Source organism: Tachyglossus aculeatus, chromosome X1, assembly GCF_015852505.1.
Source record: "Tachyglossus aculeatus isolate mTacAcu1 chromosome X1, mTacAcu1.pri, whole genome shotgun sequence".
Classification (NCBI taxonomy): domain Eukaryota; kingdom Metazoa; phylum Chordata; class Mammalia; order Monotremata; family Tachyglossidae; genus Tachyglossus; species Tachyglossus aculeatus.
The window spans coordinates 18,525,150-18,542,220 of NC_052101.1; the positions used below are offsets into that span (position 1 = coordinate 18,525,150).

Consider the following 17,071-nt stretch of genomic DNA (forward strand, 5'->3'; position numbering starts at 1 on the left):
GGGAGTAAGAGAGGTGCCTCCTTTCCCGATTTCACTTCCCCCTGCCTCTCCCACGGCCGACGGGAAGCGGCTCGGGTTTAGGCCGCTGTTGGACCCCGGGACCACCCTCCCGGCCTGCTTGGACTTCCCAAGCGCTTAGTACAGTGCTCTGCACACAGTAAGCGCTCAATAAATACGATTGAATGAATGGATGAAATCCCCCCCCCCCTCACCTACAGGCCATCCACAAGCTGGTGACACAATTGGTTCCTGAAAATCGTCCGAAAGTCGTAAGGCAGAACCCCTTTTCCCATTACAGCCAGGTCGCCAAGGGGGGGATCGGTTGCTGAATCAAAGCGGGGTACACCGCTTTACTAAAATGATCCACACTTGCACACGAAACCAGTAAATGATGAGTAATATAGCAACGTGAATGTATTCCCGTCGAGCAGGAAAGGTGGAGGAGGAAGTAAAATGAAGGCTTCCCCCCTCTGTGGTGATCAGGTAAACCCCACCCGCCTCTCCCCCCTCTCTCTGCCCTCTTTAGACTTTCTCCCCTCACTCCACAACTTTTTAAAATGGTTTCCCCGTTCCCCGGCTCAGACGGTGGGGCTATAGTGGGGGGGTGACCTACCTTGGATGGTTGACAAAAATCAGAAAAATAAAAAATCGAAGAGTAGGAGCGGGTTCTGGGGGAGGGAGTAGGGCCACTGCAGCTACAGGAAAGCTTGTAGGCAAAGACCAGTTGGAGGCTACTGTTGTAAAGTCATACACGACCCCTTTGCCACCTATCTGAAACGGGGTGGATTTAGAAACGCCAGACGTGCCATTTGTCATATCTCGGAATGCTCCAAGCCAAAGTTGGTCAGTGCTCACTTCTACAGGTGATCCCGAATCCCACTGCCCGCCCCCCAACCCCTCAGGAAACCCAAGTGTTTCAACCTGAAGCCCCGGGGGGGGGACGCCAGGCGGGTGCCACGCTGGGCAGAGGGTCTGCTCTGGGCACGGGGGAGCATTCAGCCTCCACCTCCGTAGCCAAACTCCCGCACCCGGGGAGACCAAGAGCAGGCCTGACCTTGACGCTCAATAGTTTTCCAGGAAAGCCATCCAGGGCGGGGGGGATGGGGGTCACTCCCGTTGGAGACCGATGGGAAATACCGGCTCGTCTCCGGACTCGGGGTCTGTCTCCCCCTTCCAGACTGTGAGCCCGTTGCTGGGTAGGGACCGTCTCTACATGTTGCCGCCTTGTACTTCCCAAGCGCTTAGTACAAAGCGCTCAATAAATACGATTGAATGAATGGGAGCAGGAGATGGAGAGGCCACCTGTCCAACTGAGCCAGTACCGCCCAAGATGGTCGGCAGCCCCGGCCCCGAGTAGCAGACACAAAAAAGACATTGCAAGCTTTGCATTTATTTTTTTTTTTAAAAAAAAAACAGGAGTTTTCAGAAAGGCTGTTAAGAGGCCGGCTTGGCTAGGTTCCTGCTGACATCTGCTCGCTGTCTGGGGAACTGCGGGTTGGTCGGCTGCATCAATTGAGCAGAGAGGACTCTAGGTAGGAAGGGGTGGCGGTGGTGCCCACTTGGGCCAAAAGGGCTTGAGCGTAGCGGCCAAGGCGGCGGGGAGGAAGCAGGGCCACCGAGGCAGTGAAACCAACCACCCGGGATGGGCTGGCTCAGAGCAACTGCGAGGAAGCAGGTGACGGGCCTGGCCCGGAAAGCTTCCAGGGAAAACGGTGGGGATGCTGGGGGAGCGAGAGACCCAAGGTTTTCCTCCATGCCTCCCTCCCTTCCCTGACAGGGAAAGGCTTAGGGTTTGGAGCATCCCATCCCCGGCCCCAGTCACCTCCGGGCTCCCCGTCGGCTCGGCACTATCCGCTTCAGTTCGGTACACTGACTCGGAGGGAGGGGGGGAAGAGGAGGGGCGACACGGGCAAGACCGGCCGGGGGCCCCCGGGGCCGAGGACCGGCCGAGCCCGGCGGCTTCAGATGAGGAAGACGATATCGTCGGACACCATGACCTGGTTGTCGTCCTGCATCTTGTCCAGCGCGGCCCGGACCTCGGCGGGGGCGAAGGGCTCGGGGTTGTCGCGGTTGATGGAGTCCGTGAGGCTCTTGACGGCCACGGACTGCGCGTGGGCCTCTCTGAACACCTCCAGCAGGGCAGCCTTGAACGCCTTCAGCCTGGCCGGGGACACAGTGGCCCACCGTCAGTCAACTGGATTTATTGAGCGTTTACTGTGTGCAGGGCACCGTACCGAGCATTTGGGAGAGGACCACGGAACAATGTAACGAACACATTCCCTTTAAAGCAGTCCATCGCCTTGCCCGCTCCTACCTCACTTTGCTTCTCTCCTACACCCTAGCCCGTACACTTCGCTCCCCTAATGCTAACCTTCTCACTGCGCCTCAGTCTCGCCGGAAAGGGGGGCATAAGGGAGGCCTCTTGGAGATGTGCCTTCAATAAGGCTTTGAAAGGAAGGAGAGTGAGTCGGATTTGAGGAGGGAGGGCATTCCAGGCCAGAGGCAGGACGTGAGCGAGGGATCGGCACCGAGATTGAGGCGCAGTGAGAAGGTTAGCATTAGGGGAGCGAAGTGTACGGTCTAGGGTGTAGGAGAGAAGCGAAGTGAGGTAGGAGCGGGCAAAGTGATGGACTGCTTTAAAGTGAATGTGTTCGTTACATTGTCCCATGGTCCTCTCCCAAATGCTTGGTACGGTGCCCTGCAGACAGTATCCCTCGCTCATGTCCTGCCTCTGGCCTGGAACGCCCTCCCTCCTCAAATCCGACTCACTCTCCTTCCTTTCAAAGCCTTATTGAAGGCACATCTCCGAGAGGCCTCCCTTATGCCCCCTTTCCTCTTTTCCCACTCCCTTCTGCGTCCCCCTGACTTACTGTTTTCCCCTCCTCCCAGCCCCACGGCAATACCTGCAATTTATTTCTTTTAAAGTCTGTCTCCCCACCCCCAGAACTTTGGTACATATCTGCAATTTATTTCTATTCATGTCTGTCTCCCCCCATCTAAGTGTAAGCTCGCTGTGAGCAGGGAATATGTCCATTTATTGTTGGATTGTACTCTCCCAAGTGTTAAGTATAGTACTCCGCACCCAGAAAGTCCTCAATAAATACAGTTGAATGAATGAATTACCTACCCACAAGGGCAGGGGAAAGAAAGGGGTTGTCGTTCCTAAACTGACACCCGGCCAAGCCACCCTAAGGACTTTCTGTGGCACGGGACTGTGGCCCAGAAACCCCCCGCCGCGCTTGATAGCTTGCTACTCCTGGCCCCCTCCCCTGTGAAAGGGGCGTGGGGAGGCAAACCACAGGGTCACTAGAGACAGGCCACGATACTCCGACCACCTCCGGTGATATCCTCCGGACAGATCCGCCCCCTTCCTCCATCCCCAAGCACCTCCGCCTCCCGCAAGGAGTCATCCAATGCCTTCCGGTAGCCCCCCGGCTCACCTTGGCTCGGCCAATTCTGTCGTCTTGGCTTCTCTGGGCTCCTCCGGTTCAGGCGCTTTGGGGGTGTGGACTACAGGTCGCCGGGGGGGAGGAGAAGGAGCAGGGAAACAGAGCAGAGACCTTCTGACCAAGTGCTAGGAGACTTCCCTCTCCTTCCAAGCCCATTTCGACCCCCTGGGGAAGACGGTTGCTATCCGAGGAGGCTGAGAAAGCTCCCAAGACCAGAGCTTCCAGGCCGGGGCACCCCCGGTGAGGCAGGGAGAGCCAGAGCAGATGGGGAGGGTGAGGCAGGGGTGGGTGGATGTGCACGGGACTCTCTATCACATGGCGCAGCATGGCCTGGTAGAAAAAGAGTATGGGCCTGGGGAGTAAGAGGGCCTGAGTTGTTAATAATGCTAATAATAATTATGGTCCTTTTTAAGCACGTCAAGCACTGTTCTAAGCACTGGGGTAGATACAAATTAATCAGGTTGGACGGTCCCTGTCCCACACTGGGCTCACACTCTTAATCCCCGTTTTGCACCGATGAGGCACACAGAAATGAAGTGATTTACTCAAGGTCAAGCAGCAGACAAGTGGTGGAGCCGGGATTAGAACCCGTGTCCTTCTGACTCCCGGGCCGTGCTTTATCCACCACACCTTGCTGCTTCCTCATGCTGCTCTAGTTCCCGCTCTGCCACCTATCAGCTGTATGACCCTGGGCAAGTCACTTCATTTCTCTGTGACGCAGGTATCCCGTCTGTAAAACGGAGATTAAGAACTGTGAGCCCCATGTGGGACAACCTGATTACCTTGTAATCATAATAATGATGATGGCATTTGTTAAGTGCTTACTATGAGCAAAGCAATGTTCTCCAACCTGATTACTCTGTAATAATGATAATGATGATGGCATTTGTTAAGCGCTTACTATGTGCAAAGCACTGTTCTCCAACCTGATTACCTTGCAATGATAATAATAATAATGGCATTTGTTAAGCGCTTACTATGTACAAAGTACTGTTCTAAGCGCTGGGGGGGATACAAGGTGATCAGGTTGTCCCACGTGGGGCTCACAGTCTTCATCCCCATTTTACCGACGAGGTAACTGAGGCACGGAGAAGTGAAGTGACTTGCCCAAAGTCACACAGCTGACAAGTGGCGGGGCCGCGATTTGAACCCATGATGTCTGACTCCCAAGCCCGGGCTCTTTCCACTGAGCCGCGCTGCTTCTCCTACCTCAGCACTTAGTACACTGTTTTGCACATAGTAACAAATACCATTAAAATATAAAAATCGGCCCCTGGGCACTCAGAAATGGGGACAAGGGGTGAGCGAACAATGGGGGAGCAGCAAGCCCGATGAGAGGAACGCGGGCCTCACCTTGGGGCATCTCCTCCTCCGTGTCACTGAAGTCATAAGGGTCGTAGGATTCTCCTTCCTTGGCCTTCGCCGACCGTGTCTTCCTCCTAGACCCCCACAAGGACCAATGGATCAGGAGGGTCCCACCCACACCCCCCGCTTCCTCCCCACGCCCGAGGGACACTACTCCCCTACGAGGTGGGACAGCATCATCATCATCAATCGTATTTATTGAGCGCTTACTGTGTGCAGAGCACTGTGCTAAGCGCTTAAGGGCCGACGATTTCAGGAAGGGGATTCTGGTTCTCGGGAGGCATGCCCTCAACTCAGAAGGTGGGTCTAATCCTACTGAGCGCTCACCTCCTCCAGGAGGCCTTCCCAGACTGAGCCCCCTTTTCCCTCTCCTCCTCCCCATTCCCCCCGCCCTGCCTCCTTCCCCTCCCCACAGCACCTGTATATATATTTGTACAGATTTATTACTCTGTTTTACCTGTTTACGATTCTATTTATTTGGTTAATGATGTGCACACAGCTTTAATTCTATTTGTCCCCTTTTAGACTGTGAGCCCACTGTTGGGTAGGGACTGTCTCTATATGTTGCCAATTTGTACTTCCCAAGCGCTTAGTACAGTAAGCGCTCAATAAATACGATTGATGATGATTTGTTCTGATGATTCTGACACCTGTCTACATGTTTTGCTTTGTTGTCTGTCTCCCCCTTCTAGACCGTGAGCCCGCGATGGGGTAGGGACCGTCTCTATATGTTGCCATCCTGTACTTCTCAAGCGCTTCGTACAGTGGTCCGCACACAGTAGGCGCTCAATAAATAATAAATACAATTGAATGAATGAATGAATCAATCAGAGGACTGGTCCTGCCACCTGTCCCTGTGCGTGTATATCTGTCTGTCTCTGGGACCTGGAGCCAGCTGATGCGGGCCATCATCCCGCGGACTGTTGCTTCCCCACCTCTTCCTCCCGGCCTCGGGCTGCTCCTGGGATTTTTCCCCTTCCTCTTCCGACTCCGAGTCGCCCGCCGCGTTCTTCTTGCGCTTCTTCTCCTTCTCCAGAACCTGCGGGGGAGGGACCGTCTTAGACAGAGGGTCCCCTCCATCGCCCGAGCGTTATCGCAGCGCTAACTCACTGAGTCCACGACGGGGTGGGGTGGGTAGGATGGTGCAGTGGGTGCACAGTCTTTTAGACTGTGAGCCCACTGTTGGGTAGGGACCGTCTCTATATGTTGCCAATTTGTACTTCCCAAGCGCTTAGTACAGTGCTCTGCACAGAGTAAGCGCTCAATAAATACGATTGATGATGATGATGATGCAGGGGGAAGGGCAACCAGGGTTTCTCCTCAGTCTCTCAAGGTCTCGGGGCTGGGTGAGGTGCTCGGGGCTTGCCCGGGCTGAGAGAAGCCTGAGGAAAGACAGGGCTGAGAGAGACAAGAAAAGGAGAAGGGACCTGGAGCAAGACAGCAAAGCTTTTACCGAAGCAAAAACACACCTTTCTCTGCCTCAGGCCTCAATCTGAGCCTTGAGGTGAGGGAATAATAGTAATAATAATAATGATGATAGCATTTATTAGACGCTTACTATGTGCAAAGCACCGTTCTAAGCGCTGGGGAGCTTACAAGGTGATGAGGTTGTCCCACGGGGGGCTCACAGTCTTAGCCCCCATTTTACACATAAGGGAACTGAGGCCCAGAGAAGTGAAGTGACTTGCCCAAAGTAATAATAATAATAATGATGATGGTATTTATTAAGCGCTTACTACGTGCAAAGCACTGTTCTAAGCGCTGGGGAGCTTACAAGGTGATGAGGTTGTCCCATGGGGGGCTCACAGTCTTAACCCCCGTTTTACAGATGAGGGGAACTGAGGCCCAGGGAAGTGAAGTGACTTGCCCAAAGTAATAATAATAATAATAATAATAATGATAATGATGGTATTTATTAAGCGTTTACTACGTGCAAAGCACTGTTCTAAGCGCTGGGGAGCTTACAAAGTGATGAGGTTGTCCCACAGGGGGCTCACAGTCTTAACCCCCGTTTTACAGATGAGGGGAACTGAGGCCCAGAGAAGTGAAGTGACTTGCCCAAAGTAATAATAATAATAATGATGGCATTTATTAAGCGCTTACTATGTGTAAAACACTCTTCTAAGTGCTGGGAAGGATACAAGGTGATGAGGTTGTCCCACGGGGGGCTCACAGTCTTAACCCCCGTTTTACAGATAAGGGAACTGAGGCCCAGAGAAGTGAAGTGACTTGCCCGAAGTCACACAGCTGACAAGTGGTGGAGCCGGGATTTGAACCCATGACCTCTGACTCCAAAGCCCGGGCTTTTTTCACTGGGCCACGCTGCTTCTCTAAGCCTAAAGACAAGAGCTGCCAGGAGGCAACTTGAGGCCCGACCGTCAGCTCCTTATGGGCAGAGAGCATGTCTGGGAATCCTGCACTCTCCCAAGCGCTCAGTATAGTCCTCTGCACGTCGGAAGCACTCAATAAATACCAGATTGATTGACAAGAGACGGGGAACGAATGAAGAAAGTGGCAAGAAGGGTGGCTCTCTGTCAAACGGGAATGAAACCTTTTTCTTTAAATGGTATTTGTCAAACACTCTTCTAAGCACTGAGGTAATAACAGTAATAATGATGGCATTTATTAAGCGCTTACTATGTGCAAAGCACTGTTCTAAGTGCTGGGGAGGGTACAAGGAGATCAGGCTGTTCCACAGGGGGCTCACAGTCTTAATCCCCATTTTACAGATGAGGGAACTGAGGCCCAGAGAAGTTAATAATAACAACAATGATGGCATTTATTAAGCGCTTACTATGTGCAAAGCACTGTTCTAAGCGCTGGGGAAGTTACAATGTGATCAGGTTGTCCCACAGGGGGCTCCCAGTCTTAATCACCATTTTACAGATGAGGGAACTGAGGCACAGAGAAGTGAAGTGACTTGCCCAAAGTCACACAGCTGACAACTGGCAGAGCCGGGATTTGAACCCATGACCTCTGACTCCAAAGCCCAGGCTCTTTCCACTGAGCCGCGTTAAGTGACTTGCCCAAGGTCACACAGCTGACAATTGGCAGAGCCAGCATTTGAACCCATGACCTCTGACTCCAAAGCCCGGGCTCTTTCCACTGAGCCGCGTTAAGTGACTTGCCCAAGGTCACACAGCTGACAATTGGCGGAGCCGGGATTTGAACCCATGACCTCTGACTCCAAAGCCCGGGCTCTTTCCACTGAGCCGCGTTAAGTGACTTGCCCAAGGTCACACAGCTGACGATTGGCGGAGCCGGGATTCGAACCCATGACCTCTGACTCCAAAGCCCGTGCTCCTTCCACTGAGTCACGCTGCTTCGATTACAGTTAAGTACAAATACAGATTCAAATATAAATTCAAATACAGGGTAAGTATAATTAGGTCAGCACAGTCCCCGTCCCCCCCTCCGGCATGGGGCTCCCAGTTTAAGTAGAAGGGAGAAGAGGTATTTTGTTTAAAATATTTTTTTAATGGCATTCATTAAGCGCTTACTATGTACCAAGCGCTGTCCTAAGCACTGGGGAAGACACAAGCGAATCAGATCGGACACAGTCTCTGTCCCCCACGGGGCTCCCAGACTTAATCCCCATTTTACAGGTGAGGAAACAGGCCCAGAGAAGTTAAGTGACTCGCCCCAGATGGCACAGCAGGCAACTGGCAGAGCGGGAACTACTTGCCCTCCCATCCCCCTGTAGATTGGGACCGTGTCTGATCCGATTCTACCTACCCCAGTGCTTAGCACATAGTTTAGCACTTAACAAACCCCTTAATTATTGTTATTATGCCAGTTTATCGAGGCCCCAGGTCCTAAGCGAGCCAGCTCTGGCCCTCCCCAGTCCCATTGAGAGGCAGCGTGACTCAGTGGTAAAAGCCTGAGTTTGGGAGTCAAGAGGTCGTGGGTTCTAATCCCGGCTCCACCGCTTGTCAGCTGGGTGACCTTGGGCAAGTCTATTGACTTCCCCGTGCCTCAGTTCCCTCAATGCGGACGAAGACCGTGAGCCCCACGTGGAACAACCTGATAACCCTGTATCGTCCTCGGCGTTTAGAACGGTGCTTGGCTCATAGTAAGCGTTTAACAAATACCACCATTATTATTATTATTATTATAATAATAATAATATAAGAAGGTGGGCTCCCACCTTCTTGAAGTAGGCGTACTGGACCAGCTCCACGGCGTTCTCGGCGTCCTGCAGCTCGATGGTCTTGCTCATGCGGGCTTTGGCGTGGGCGGTGGACAGGCGGATCAGGGTCTCCAGCGTCCGCGCCGTTACCGGGGATGTCTGGGGAGGGGGTTGGCGGGAGGGTGAGGCCCCACCCGTCCGGTGAAGGGGACAAACAAAGTGGGCCACAGGGCACCGGAAGACCCGGAGCCCCCCAGGGAGGGAATCAGACAAAGAAGCCAGGATGCCCAGCTCCCAGCCGGGCCCTATGGACTGGGGGAAGGGGAAAAGCCGGCCTGGAAGATGGCCCCACAAGCTAGATTGGGGTCACGGCACCTATAAACCGTGAGGGGCACGGCTTGGGGGGTGGCTTGGATGCCCACGCCTCACCCGGGCCACGTCGTCGCTCATGGAGTCCTGGCTGCGCAGGCGGGAGTACTCGTCGGCGATGTAGCCGGCCGCCTCCGGGGTCAGCACGGGCTTGACGATCTTGGCCACGTGGATGTACTTCCTCATGAAGGCCACGCTCACCGTCTTCTCCCTGGGCCCGGGCACCGCATCATCATCATCATCATCAATCGTATTTATTGAGCGCTTACTATGTGCAGAGCACTGTACTAAGCGTTTGGGAAGTACAAATTGGCAACATATAGAGACAGTCCCTACCCAACAGTGGGCTCACAGTCTAAAAGGGGGAGACAGAGAACAAAACCAAACATACTAACAAAATAAAATAAATAGAACAGATATGTACAAATAGATTAAATAAATAGAGTAAAAAAATATGTACAAACATATATACAAATATACAGGTGCTGTGGGGAAGGGAGGGAGGTAAGATGGGGGGGATGGAGAGGGGGACGAGGGGGAGAGGAAGGAAGGGGCTCAGTCTGGGAAGGCCTCCTGGAGGAGGTGAGCTCTCAGCAGGGCCTTGAAGGGAGGAAGAGAGTTAGCTTGGCGGATGGGCAGAGGGAGGGCATTCCAGGCCCGGGGGATGACGTGGGCCAGGGGTCGATGGCGGGACAGGCGAGAACGAGGTACGGTGAGGAGATTAGCGGCGGAGGAGCGGAGGGTGCGGGCTGGGCTGGAGAAGGAGAGAAGGGAGGTGAGGGAGGAGGGGGCGAGGGGATGGACAGCCTTGAAGCCCAGGGTGAGGAGTTTCTGCCTGATGCGCAGGCTGATTGGTAGCCATTGGAGGTTTTTGAGGAGGGGAGTAATACGCCCAGAGCGTTTCTGGACAAAGATAATCCGGGCAGCAGCATGAAGTATGGATTGAAGTGGAGAGAGACACGAGGATGGCAGATCAGAGAGAAGGCTGGTGCAGTAGTCCAGACGGGATAGGATGAGAGCTTGAATGAGCAGGGTAGCGGTTGGGATGGAGAGGAAAGGGCGGATCTTGGCAATGTTGTGGAGCTGAGACCGGCAGGTTTTGGTCACGGCCTGGATGTGAGGGGTGAACCGATGAGGCCTGTCGCGTGGCGGGGCCCCTCTCTGCCCCCGCTACCCCAGGGCTGGGCTGGGAGGAGCGCCGGTCCCCCGCCCCAATCCCCAGGGCAGCCCACTGCTCTGCCCATGCCCCCACCCCCAGGGCTGGCCTGACCCACTGACCCACGTGCAGCGCCTAGCTTGGAACACCCTCCCTCTTCATATCTTAGAGAAGCAGCGTGGCTCAGTGGAAAGAGAACGGGCTTTGGAGTCAGGGGCCATGGGTTCGAACCCCGGCTCCTCCAACTGTCAGCTGTGTGACTTTGGGCAAGGCACTTCACTTCTCTGGGCCTCAGTTCCCTCACCTGTAAAATGGGGATGAAGACGGTGAGCCCCCTGTGGGACAACCTGATCACCTTGTAACCTCCCCAGCACTTAGAACAGTGCTTTGCACATAGTAAGCGCTTAACAAATACCATCATCATTATCATTATTATTATTATTATTATTATTGTATCTGACGGACGATTCCTCTCCCTCCTCTTCAGTGCTTTACGGGAGGCACATCTCCTCCAAGAGGCCTTCCCCGACTAAGCCCTCCTTTCCTCGCTGACGGCCCCAAACTCCATCGTTCCCTCGCCTGCTGCCAGCCACGCTTCCCTCTGCCTGATCCAGCTCCCGGACCCTTCCGTAAAAGGCCAGGACTGTGACTTCCCGGGCACCACACAAGGGCCGAGCCCTCCTCCGGCCCCCAACCTCCCTCCCCGGCAGCCGGAGGGCATTCCAATTCTGCCGCGCCCTCCTCTCTTCTTCATCCGTATCCCCCAGGCCCTCCATCCTCAGCTCTCCAGATGCCAGGGCTTGGGGTCACCTGGCCAGGGGCCGTCTCCTCTGCCCCCGGGGCCGATCACGGGGGCGTCCATCACAGGGGCGGGGCGGAAAGCTGCTCACCTGCGCCTCTTGGTCCCGTGCAGGAGGTTGTCGTGCTTCTCGTACACCTGCACCTGCTGCTGATCCTCCTGGGCGAAGTTGGGGTCGTCGGTGGCCAGGACGTCCACGGCGCTGCCCAGGGGCATGGCTGCGGAGCACAGCCGGGGCGGGGGAAGGGGTTCAGCGGCCGGGGCCGGGGCGGTGGTCTCCTCCCCGCGCACCCCCCGCGGGGGTCCCCCCCTCACCGTCGCCGTCCTGCTCTCCGGCGGCCCGGTAGCGGTGCATCCTGAGCACGTGGTCGGAGATCTCGCGGTCTTGCTCCGGGTCCATCTGGTCGAGCATGATGAACAGCAGGTCGAAGCGGGACAGCAGCGAGTCCTGCAGGCCGATGTTCTCCATGGGCGTCTTGTACTGGTCATACTGAAGGACGGCGCCGGGTGGATCGGGAGGAGGAGACGAGGAGACAGAGGGGTCACTTCACCCTCCACCCCCCCAGCCCTAGGCCGTCTGAGGGTCATTCATTCATTCAATCGTATTTAATGAGCGCTTACTGTGTGCGGAGCACTGTACTAAGCGCTTGGGGAGTACAAGTTGGCAAGGTGATCCCCGCTGCCCTCCCACCAGAAGCCCGCACCCTTCACTTCTCTCACGCCAACCTACTCATTGTACGTGGATCTCGTCTATCTCGCCACCCACCTCTCCCCCACATGACAATAATAATGGTGGCATTTATTAAGCGCTTACTATGCGCTTCTAAGCATTGGGGAGGTTACAAGGTGATCAGGTTGTGCCACAGGGGGCTCACAGTCTTAATCCCCATTTTACAGATGAGGGAACTGAGGCACACAGAAGTGAAGTGACTTGCCCAAAGTCACACCGCTGACAACTGGCAGAGCAGGATTTGAACCCATGACCTCTGCCTCCAAAGCCCGGGCTCTTTCCACTGAGCCACGTTGCTTCTGGCCTTGGAACACCCTCCCTCCTCATATCCGACAATGACCCGCCCCACCTTCAAAGCCTTACTGAAGGCCCATCTCCTCCGAGAGGCCTTCCCTCATTAAGCCCTCCTTTCCTCTTCTCCCTCTCCCTTCTGCGTCACCCTGATTTGCTCCTTTATTTTATTTTGCCTCCCAACTGCTACTCTGCACGCAGTAAGTGCTCAATAAATACCACTGATTGATTGATTGCTCCCTTTATTCACCCCTCCCTCAGCCCCACGGCACTTATGTCCATAACCATAACTTATTTATTTACAGTAATGTGTCTTCCCTTCTAGACTGTCAGCTTGTTGTGGGCAGGGATTGTCTACCAACTGTTATACCATCCTCTCCCAAACACTTAGTACAGTGCTCTGCATACAGTAAGTACCCAATGAATAAGACTGATTGGCTTCCCATCTGGGTCTTGGACCACCCCCCTGTACCCCTGATCAGCCACCTGAGTTTGCCTCAGGGGAGCCCAGAGAGAGGAGTCCCTCCCCAGCTCAGGGCCTCAGTTTCCCACCTGTGAACTCGGATCTCTGACCAATAATGATGGCATTCATTAAGCGCTTACTACGTGCAAAGCACTGTTCTAAGCGCTAGGGAGGTTACAAGGTGATCAGGTTGTCCCAGAGGGGGCTCACAGTCTTCATCCTCATTTTACAGATGAGGCACAGAGAAGTGAAGTGACTTGCCCAAAGTCACACAGCTGACAGTTGGGAGAGCTGGGATTTGAACCCATGACCTCTGACTCCAAAGCCCGGGCTCTTTCCACTGAGCCACGCTGCTTCTCTAGAGGCATTTGCTATTTCGCCCCACGCACTTATTCATTCATTCAATCGTATTTATTGAGCGCTTACTGTGCGCAGAGCACTGGACTCTATTTATTACTCTATTTACTTGTACCCATCTATTCTATTTATTTTATTTTGTTAGTATGTTTGGTTTTGTTCTCTGTCTCCCCCTCCTAGACTGTGAGCCCCCTGTAGGGTAGGGACTGTCTCTCTATGTTGCTAGCTTGTACTTCCCAAGCGCTTAGTACACAGTAAGCGCTCAATAAATACGATTGATTGATTGATTGGACTAAGCGCTTAGGAAGTACAAGTTGGCAACATATAGAGACGGTCCCTACCCAACAGTGGGCTCACAGTCTAGAAGAAATGTACTAATGTACATTATCCCTAAATTACATAGTATCAATTATTCCTTTGGATGTCTGTCTCCCCGTTTAGACTGTAAGCTCCTCGTGGGCAAGGAACGTGTCTACCCACTCTGTTGTTGTACTGTACTCCCCCCCAAGTGCTCAATAAATACCACTGATTGATCTACGGCCCCTCCCGGGCCCAAACGTAGGGGACGTGCCCATCGGCGGCTGAGACGTCACCCTGGCAGAGGGAAAGAAACAACCTTGGGGAGGGCAGGACTGACAAGCGGCTTGGCGGATAGAGCCCGGGAGTCAGAAGGACCTGGGTTCTAATCCTGGCTCTGCCACATGCCTGCTGGGTGACCCTGAGCAAGTCATTAGAGAAGCAGCGTGGCTCAGGGGAAAGAGTATGTATTTATTACTCTATTTATTTTACTTGTACATACCTATTCTATTTATTTTATTTTGTTAGTATGTTTGGTTTTGTTCTCTGTCTCCCCCTTCTATCATCATCAATCGCATTTATTGAGCACTTACTATATGCAGAGCACTGTACTAAGCGCTTGGGAAGTACAAGCTGGCAACATCTAGAGACGGTCCCTACCCAACAGTGGGCTCACAGTCTAAAAGGGGGAGACAGAGAACAAAACCAAACATACTAACAAAATCAAATAGAATAGATATGTACAAGTAAAATAAATAAATAAATAAAGAGTAATAAATATGTACAAACATATATACATATATACAGGTGCTGTGGGGAAGGGAAGGAAGTAAGATGGGGGGGATGGAGAAGGGGACGAGGGGGAAAGGAAGGAAGGGGCTCAGTCTGGGAAGGCCTCCTGGAGGAGGTGAGCTCTCAGTAGACTGTGAGCCCACTGTTGGGTAGGGACCGTCTCTATATGTTGCCAACTTGTACTTCCCAGGTGCTTAGTACAGTGCTCTGCACACAGTAAGCGCTCAATAAATACAATTGATTGATTGATTGATTGACTGATTGACTGAGAGTCAGACGTCATGGGTTCTAATCCCGGCTCTGCCTCTTGTCAGCTGGGTGCCTCTGGGCAAGTCACTTCACTTCTCTGGGCCTCAGTTACCTCAGCTGTCACACTGAGCCCCACGTGGGACAACCTGATCACCTTGTATCTCCCCCAGCGCTTAGAACAGTGCTTGGCACACAGTAAGTGCTTAACAAATACCAAAATTATTATTATTATTTCACTTCTCTGTGCCTCAGCCACCTCATCTGTAAAAAAATGGGGATTAAGAGCGTGAGCCCAATGTGAGAAAGGGACTGTGTCCACCCTGACCAACTTGTATCTACCCCAGCGCTTAGAACAGCCCCTGGCACATGGTAAGCACTTCAATTCATTCATTCAATCGTATTTATTGAGCGCTTACTGTGTGCAGAGCACTGTACTAAGCGCTTGGGAAGGACAAGTTGGCAACATATAGAGATGGTCCCTGCCCAACAGCGGGCTCAGTCTAGAAGGGGGAGACAGGCAACTACACAAAATATATAAACCAGATAAAATAAATAGAATAAATATGTACAAGTAAAATAGAGTAATAAATACGTACAAACATATATAATAATAGTGGCATTTGTTAAGCGCTTACTCCATGCATATACAGGTGCTGTGGGGAGGGGAACAAATACCATCATTATTATTTTAGCTCAATACGGGAGTGGGGCGGCCTTATCATTTCGCACCTGTCCACACTGCCCATCTTCCCCCAGGTCTAGGCTCGCTGGTCCATCCCACCCCATTCATTCATTCATTCAATCAATCGTACTTATTGAGCGCTTCCTGTGTGCAGAGCACTGGACTAAGCGCTTGGGAAGCCCAAGTTGGCAACATCATCATCATCATCATCAATCGTATTTATTGAGCGCTTACTATGTGCAGAGCACTGTACTAAGTGCTTGGGAAGTACAAATTGGCAACCTATAGAGACAGTCCCTACGCAACAGTGGGCTCACAGTCTAAAAGGGGGAGACAGAGAACAAAACCAAACATACTAACAAAATAAAATAAATAGAATAGATATGTACAAGTAAAATAAATAGAGTAATAAATATGTACAACCATATATACATATATACAGGTGCTGTGGGGAAGGGAAGGAGGTAAGATGGGGGGATGGAGAGGGGGACGAGGGGGAGAGGAAGGAAGGAGCTCAGTCTGGGAAGGCCTCCTGGAGGAGGTGAGCTCTCAGCAGGGCCTTGAAGGGAGGAAGAGAGCTAGCTTGGCGGAGGGGCAGAGGGAGGCCATTCCAGGCCCGGGGGATGACGTGGGCTTGGGGTCGATGGCGGGACAGGCGAGAACGAGGTACGGAGAGGAGATTAGCGGCGGAGGAGCGGAGGGTGCGGGCTGGGCTGGAGAAGGAGAGAAGGGAGGTGCGGTAGGAGGGGGCGAGGGGATGGGCCATCTAGAGACGGTCCCTAGCCTACAGCGGGCCCACCGTCTAGCAGGGGGACTCCCGCCCAGCCCGGCCCGCTCACCCGGCCGTAGACAGGGTTGGCGGCGGCCAGCACGCTGCAGCGGGCGTTGAGGCGCGCGTGGATGCCGGCCTTGGCGATGGTGACCCGGCCCTGCTCCATCACCTCGTGGATGGCCGTGCGGTCGACGTCGGACATCTTGTCAAACTCGTCGATGCACACCACGCCCCGGTCGGCCAGCACCATGGCCCCCGCTTCCAGGCGCCGTTCCCCTGGGAAGGCAGGCGGGAGGCACGGAGGCCCCCGGTCACCGGTGGGCACCAACCGCCCACCGACCGGGGCATGGGACCCCACCCACCCCCCCGGAAGCTCTCAAACCAACCGCTCGTTTGACCCTGGTACCGAAAAACCACCGCCTTCCCCTCCCCACACCACCTGTATATACGTTTGTGCTTATTTATCCCTCTATTTTACGTGCACATATTTATTTTGTTAATATGTTTTGTCGTCCGTCTCCCCCTTCTAGACTACGAGCCCGCTGTTGGGTCGGGACCGTCTCTATATGTTGCCAACTTTTTAATGGCATTTATTAAGCGCTTACTCTGTGCCAAGCACTGTTCTAAGCGCCGGGGAAATTATTATCATTAATAATAATAATGGCATCTGTTAAGCACTTACTCTGTGCCAAGCACTGTTCTAAGCGCCGGGGAGGTTACAGGGTGATCAGGTTGTCCCCACGTGGGGCTCACGGTCTTCACCCCCCCTTTTCCAGATGAGGGAACTGAGGCCCAGAGAAGTGAAGTGACTTGCCCAAAGTCACACGGCTGACAGGTGGTGGAGCTGGGATTTGAACCCACGACCTCCGACTCCAAAGCCCGGGCTCTTGCCGCTGAGCCACGCTGCTTCTCTTGTAGTTCCCAAACGCTTAGCCCAGTGCTCTGCACACAGTAAGCGCTCAATAAACACGATTGAATGAATGAATGAATGACTAAACTGCCCTGACCCGTCGGCAAGAAAGAAACCGACGGCCCGTAATCAGGAGGGTCCGGGGGAGATGACGGTGACAATAATAATAATATCGAGGTACTTGTTAAGCACTTACTATCATCATCAATCGTATTTATTGAGCGCTTACTATGTGCAGAGCACTGTACTAAGCGCTTGGGA

General features: G+C 53.4%; 1 protein-coding gene across 1 annotated transcript in view; it reads right to left on the bottom strand.

Moving 5' to 3' along the window:
• Positions 1 to 1,397: 1,397 nt before the first annotated feature.
• The window catches only part of MCM3 (minichromosome maintenance complex component 3), a 47,764-nt gene continuing 32,090 nt past the window's right edge, over positions 1,398 to 17,071 (bottom strand). The window contains exons 9-17 of the mRNA XM_038772302.1: positions 15,968 to 16,176; positions 11,583 to 11,757; positions 11,359 to 11,485; positions 9,373 to 9,523; positions 8,962 to 9,102; positions 5,750 to 5,853; positions 4,803 to 4,888; positions 3,441 to 3,510; positions 1,398 to 2,160 (exon numbers count right to left, since the gene is read on the bottom strand). Of these exons, the coding sequence (XP_038628230.1) occupies positions 1,962 to 2,160; positions 3,441 to 3,510; positions 4,803 to 4,888; positions 5,750 to 5,853; positions 8,962 to 9,102; positions 9,373 to 9,523; positions 11,359 to 11,485; positions 11,583 to 11,757; positions 15,968 to 16,176 (1,262 nt within the window). The 3' untranslated portion in view covers positions 1,398 to 1,961. The remainder of the gene's footprint in view (positions 2,161 to 3,440; positions 3,511 to 4,802; positions 4,889 to 5,749; positions 5,854 to 8,961; positions 9,103 to 9,372; positions 9,524 to 11,358; positions 11,486 to 11,582; positions 11,758 to 15,967; positions 16,177 to 17,071) is intronic.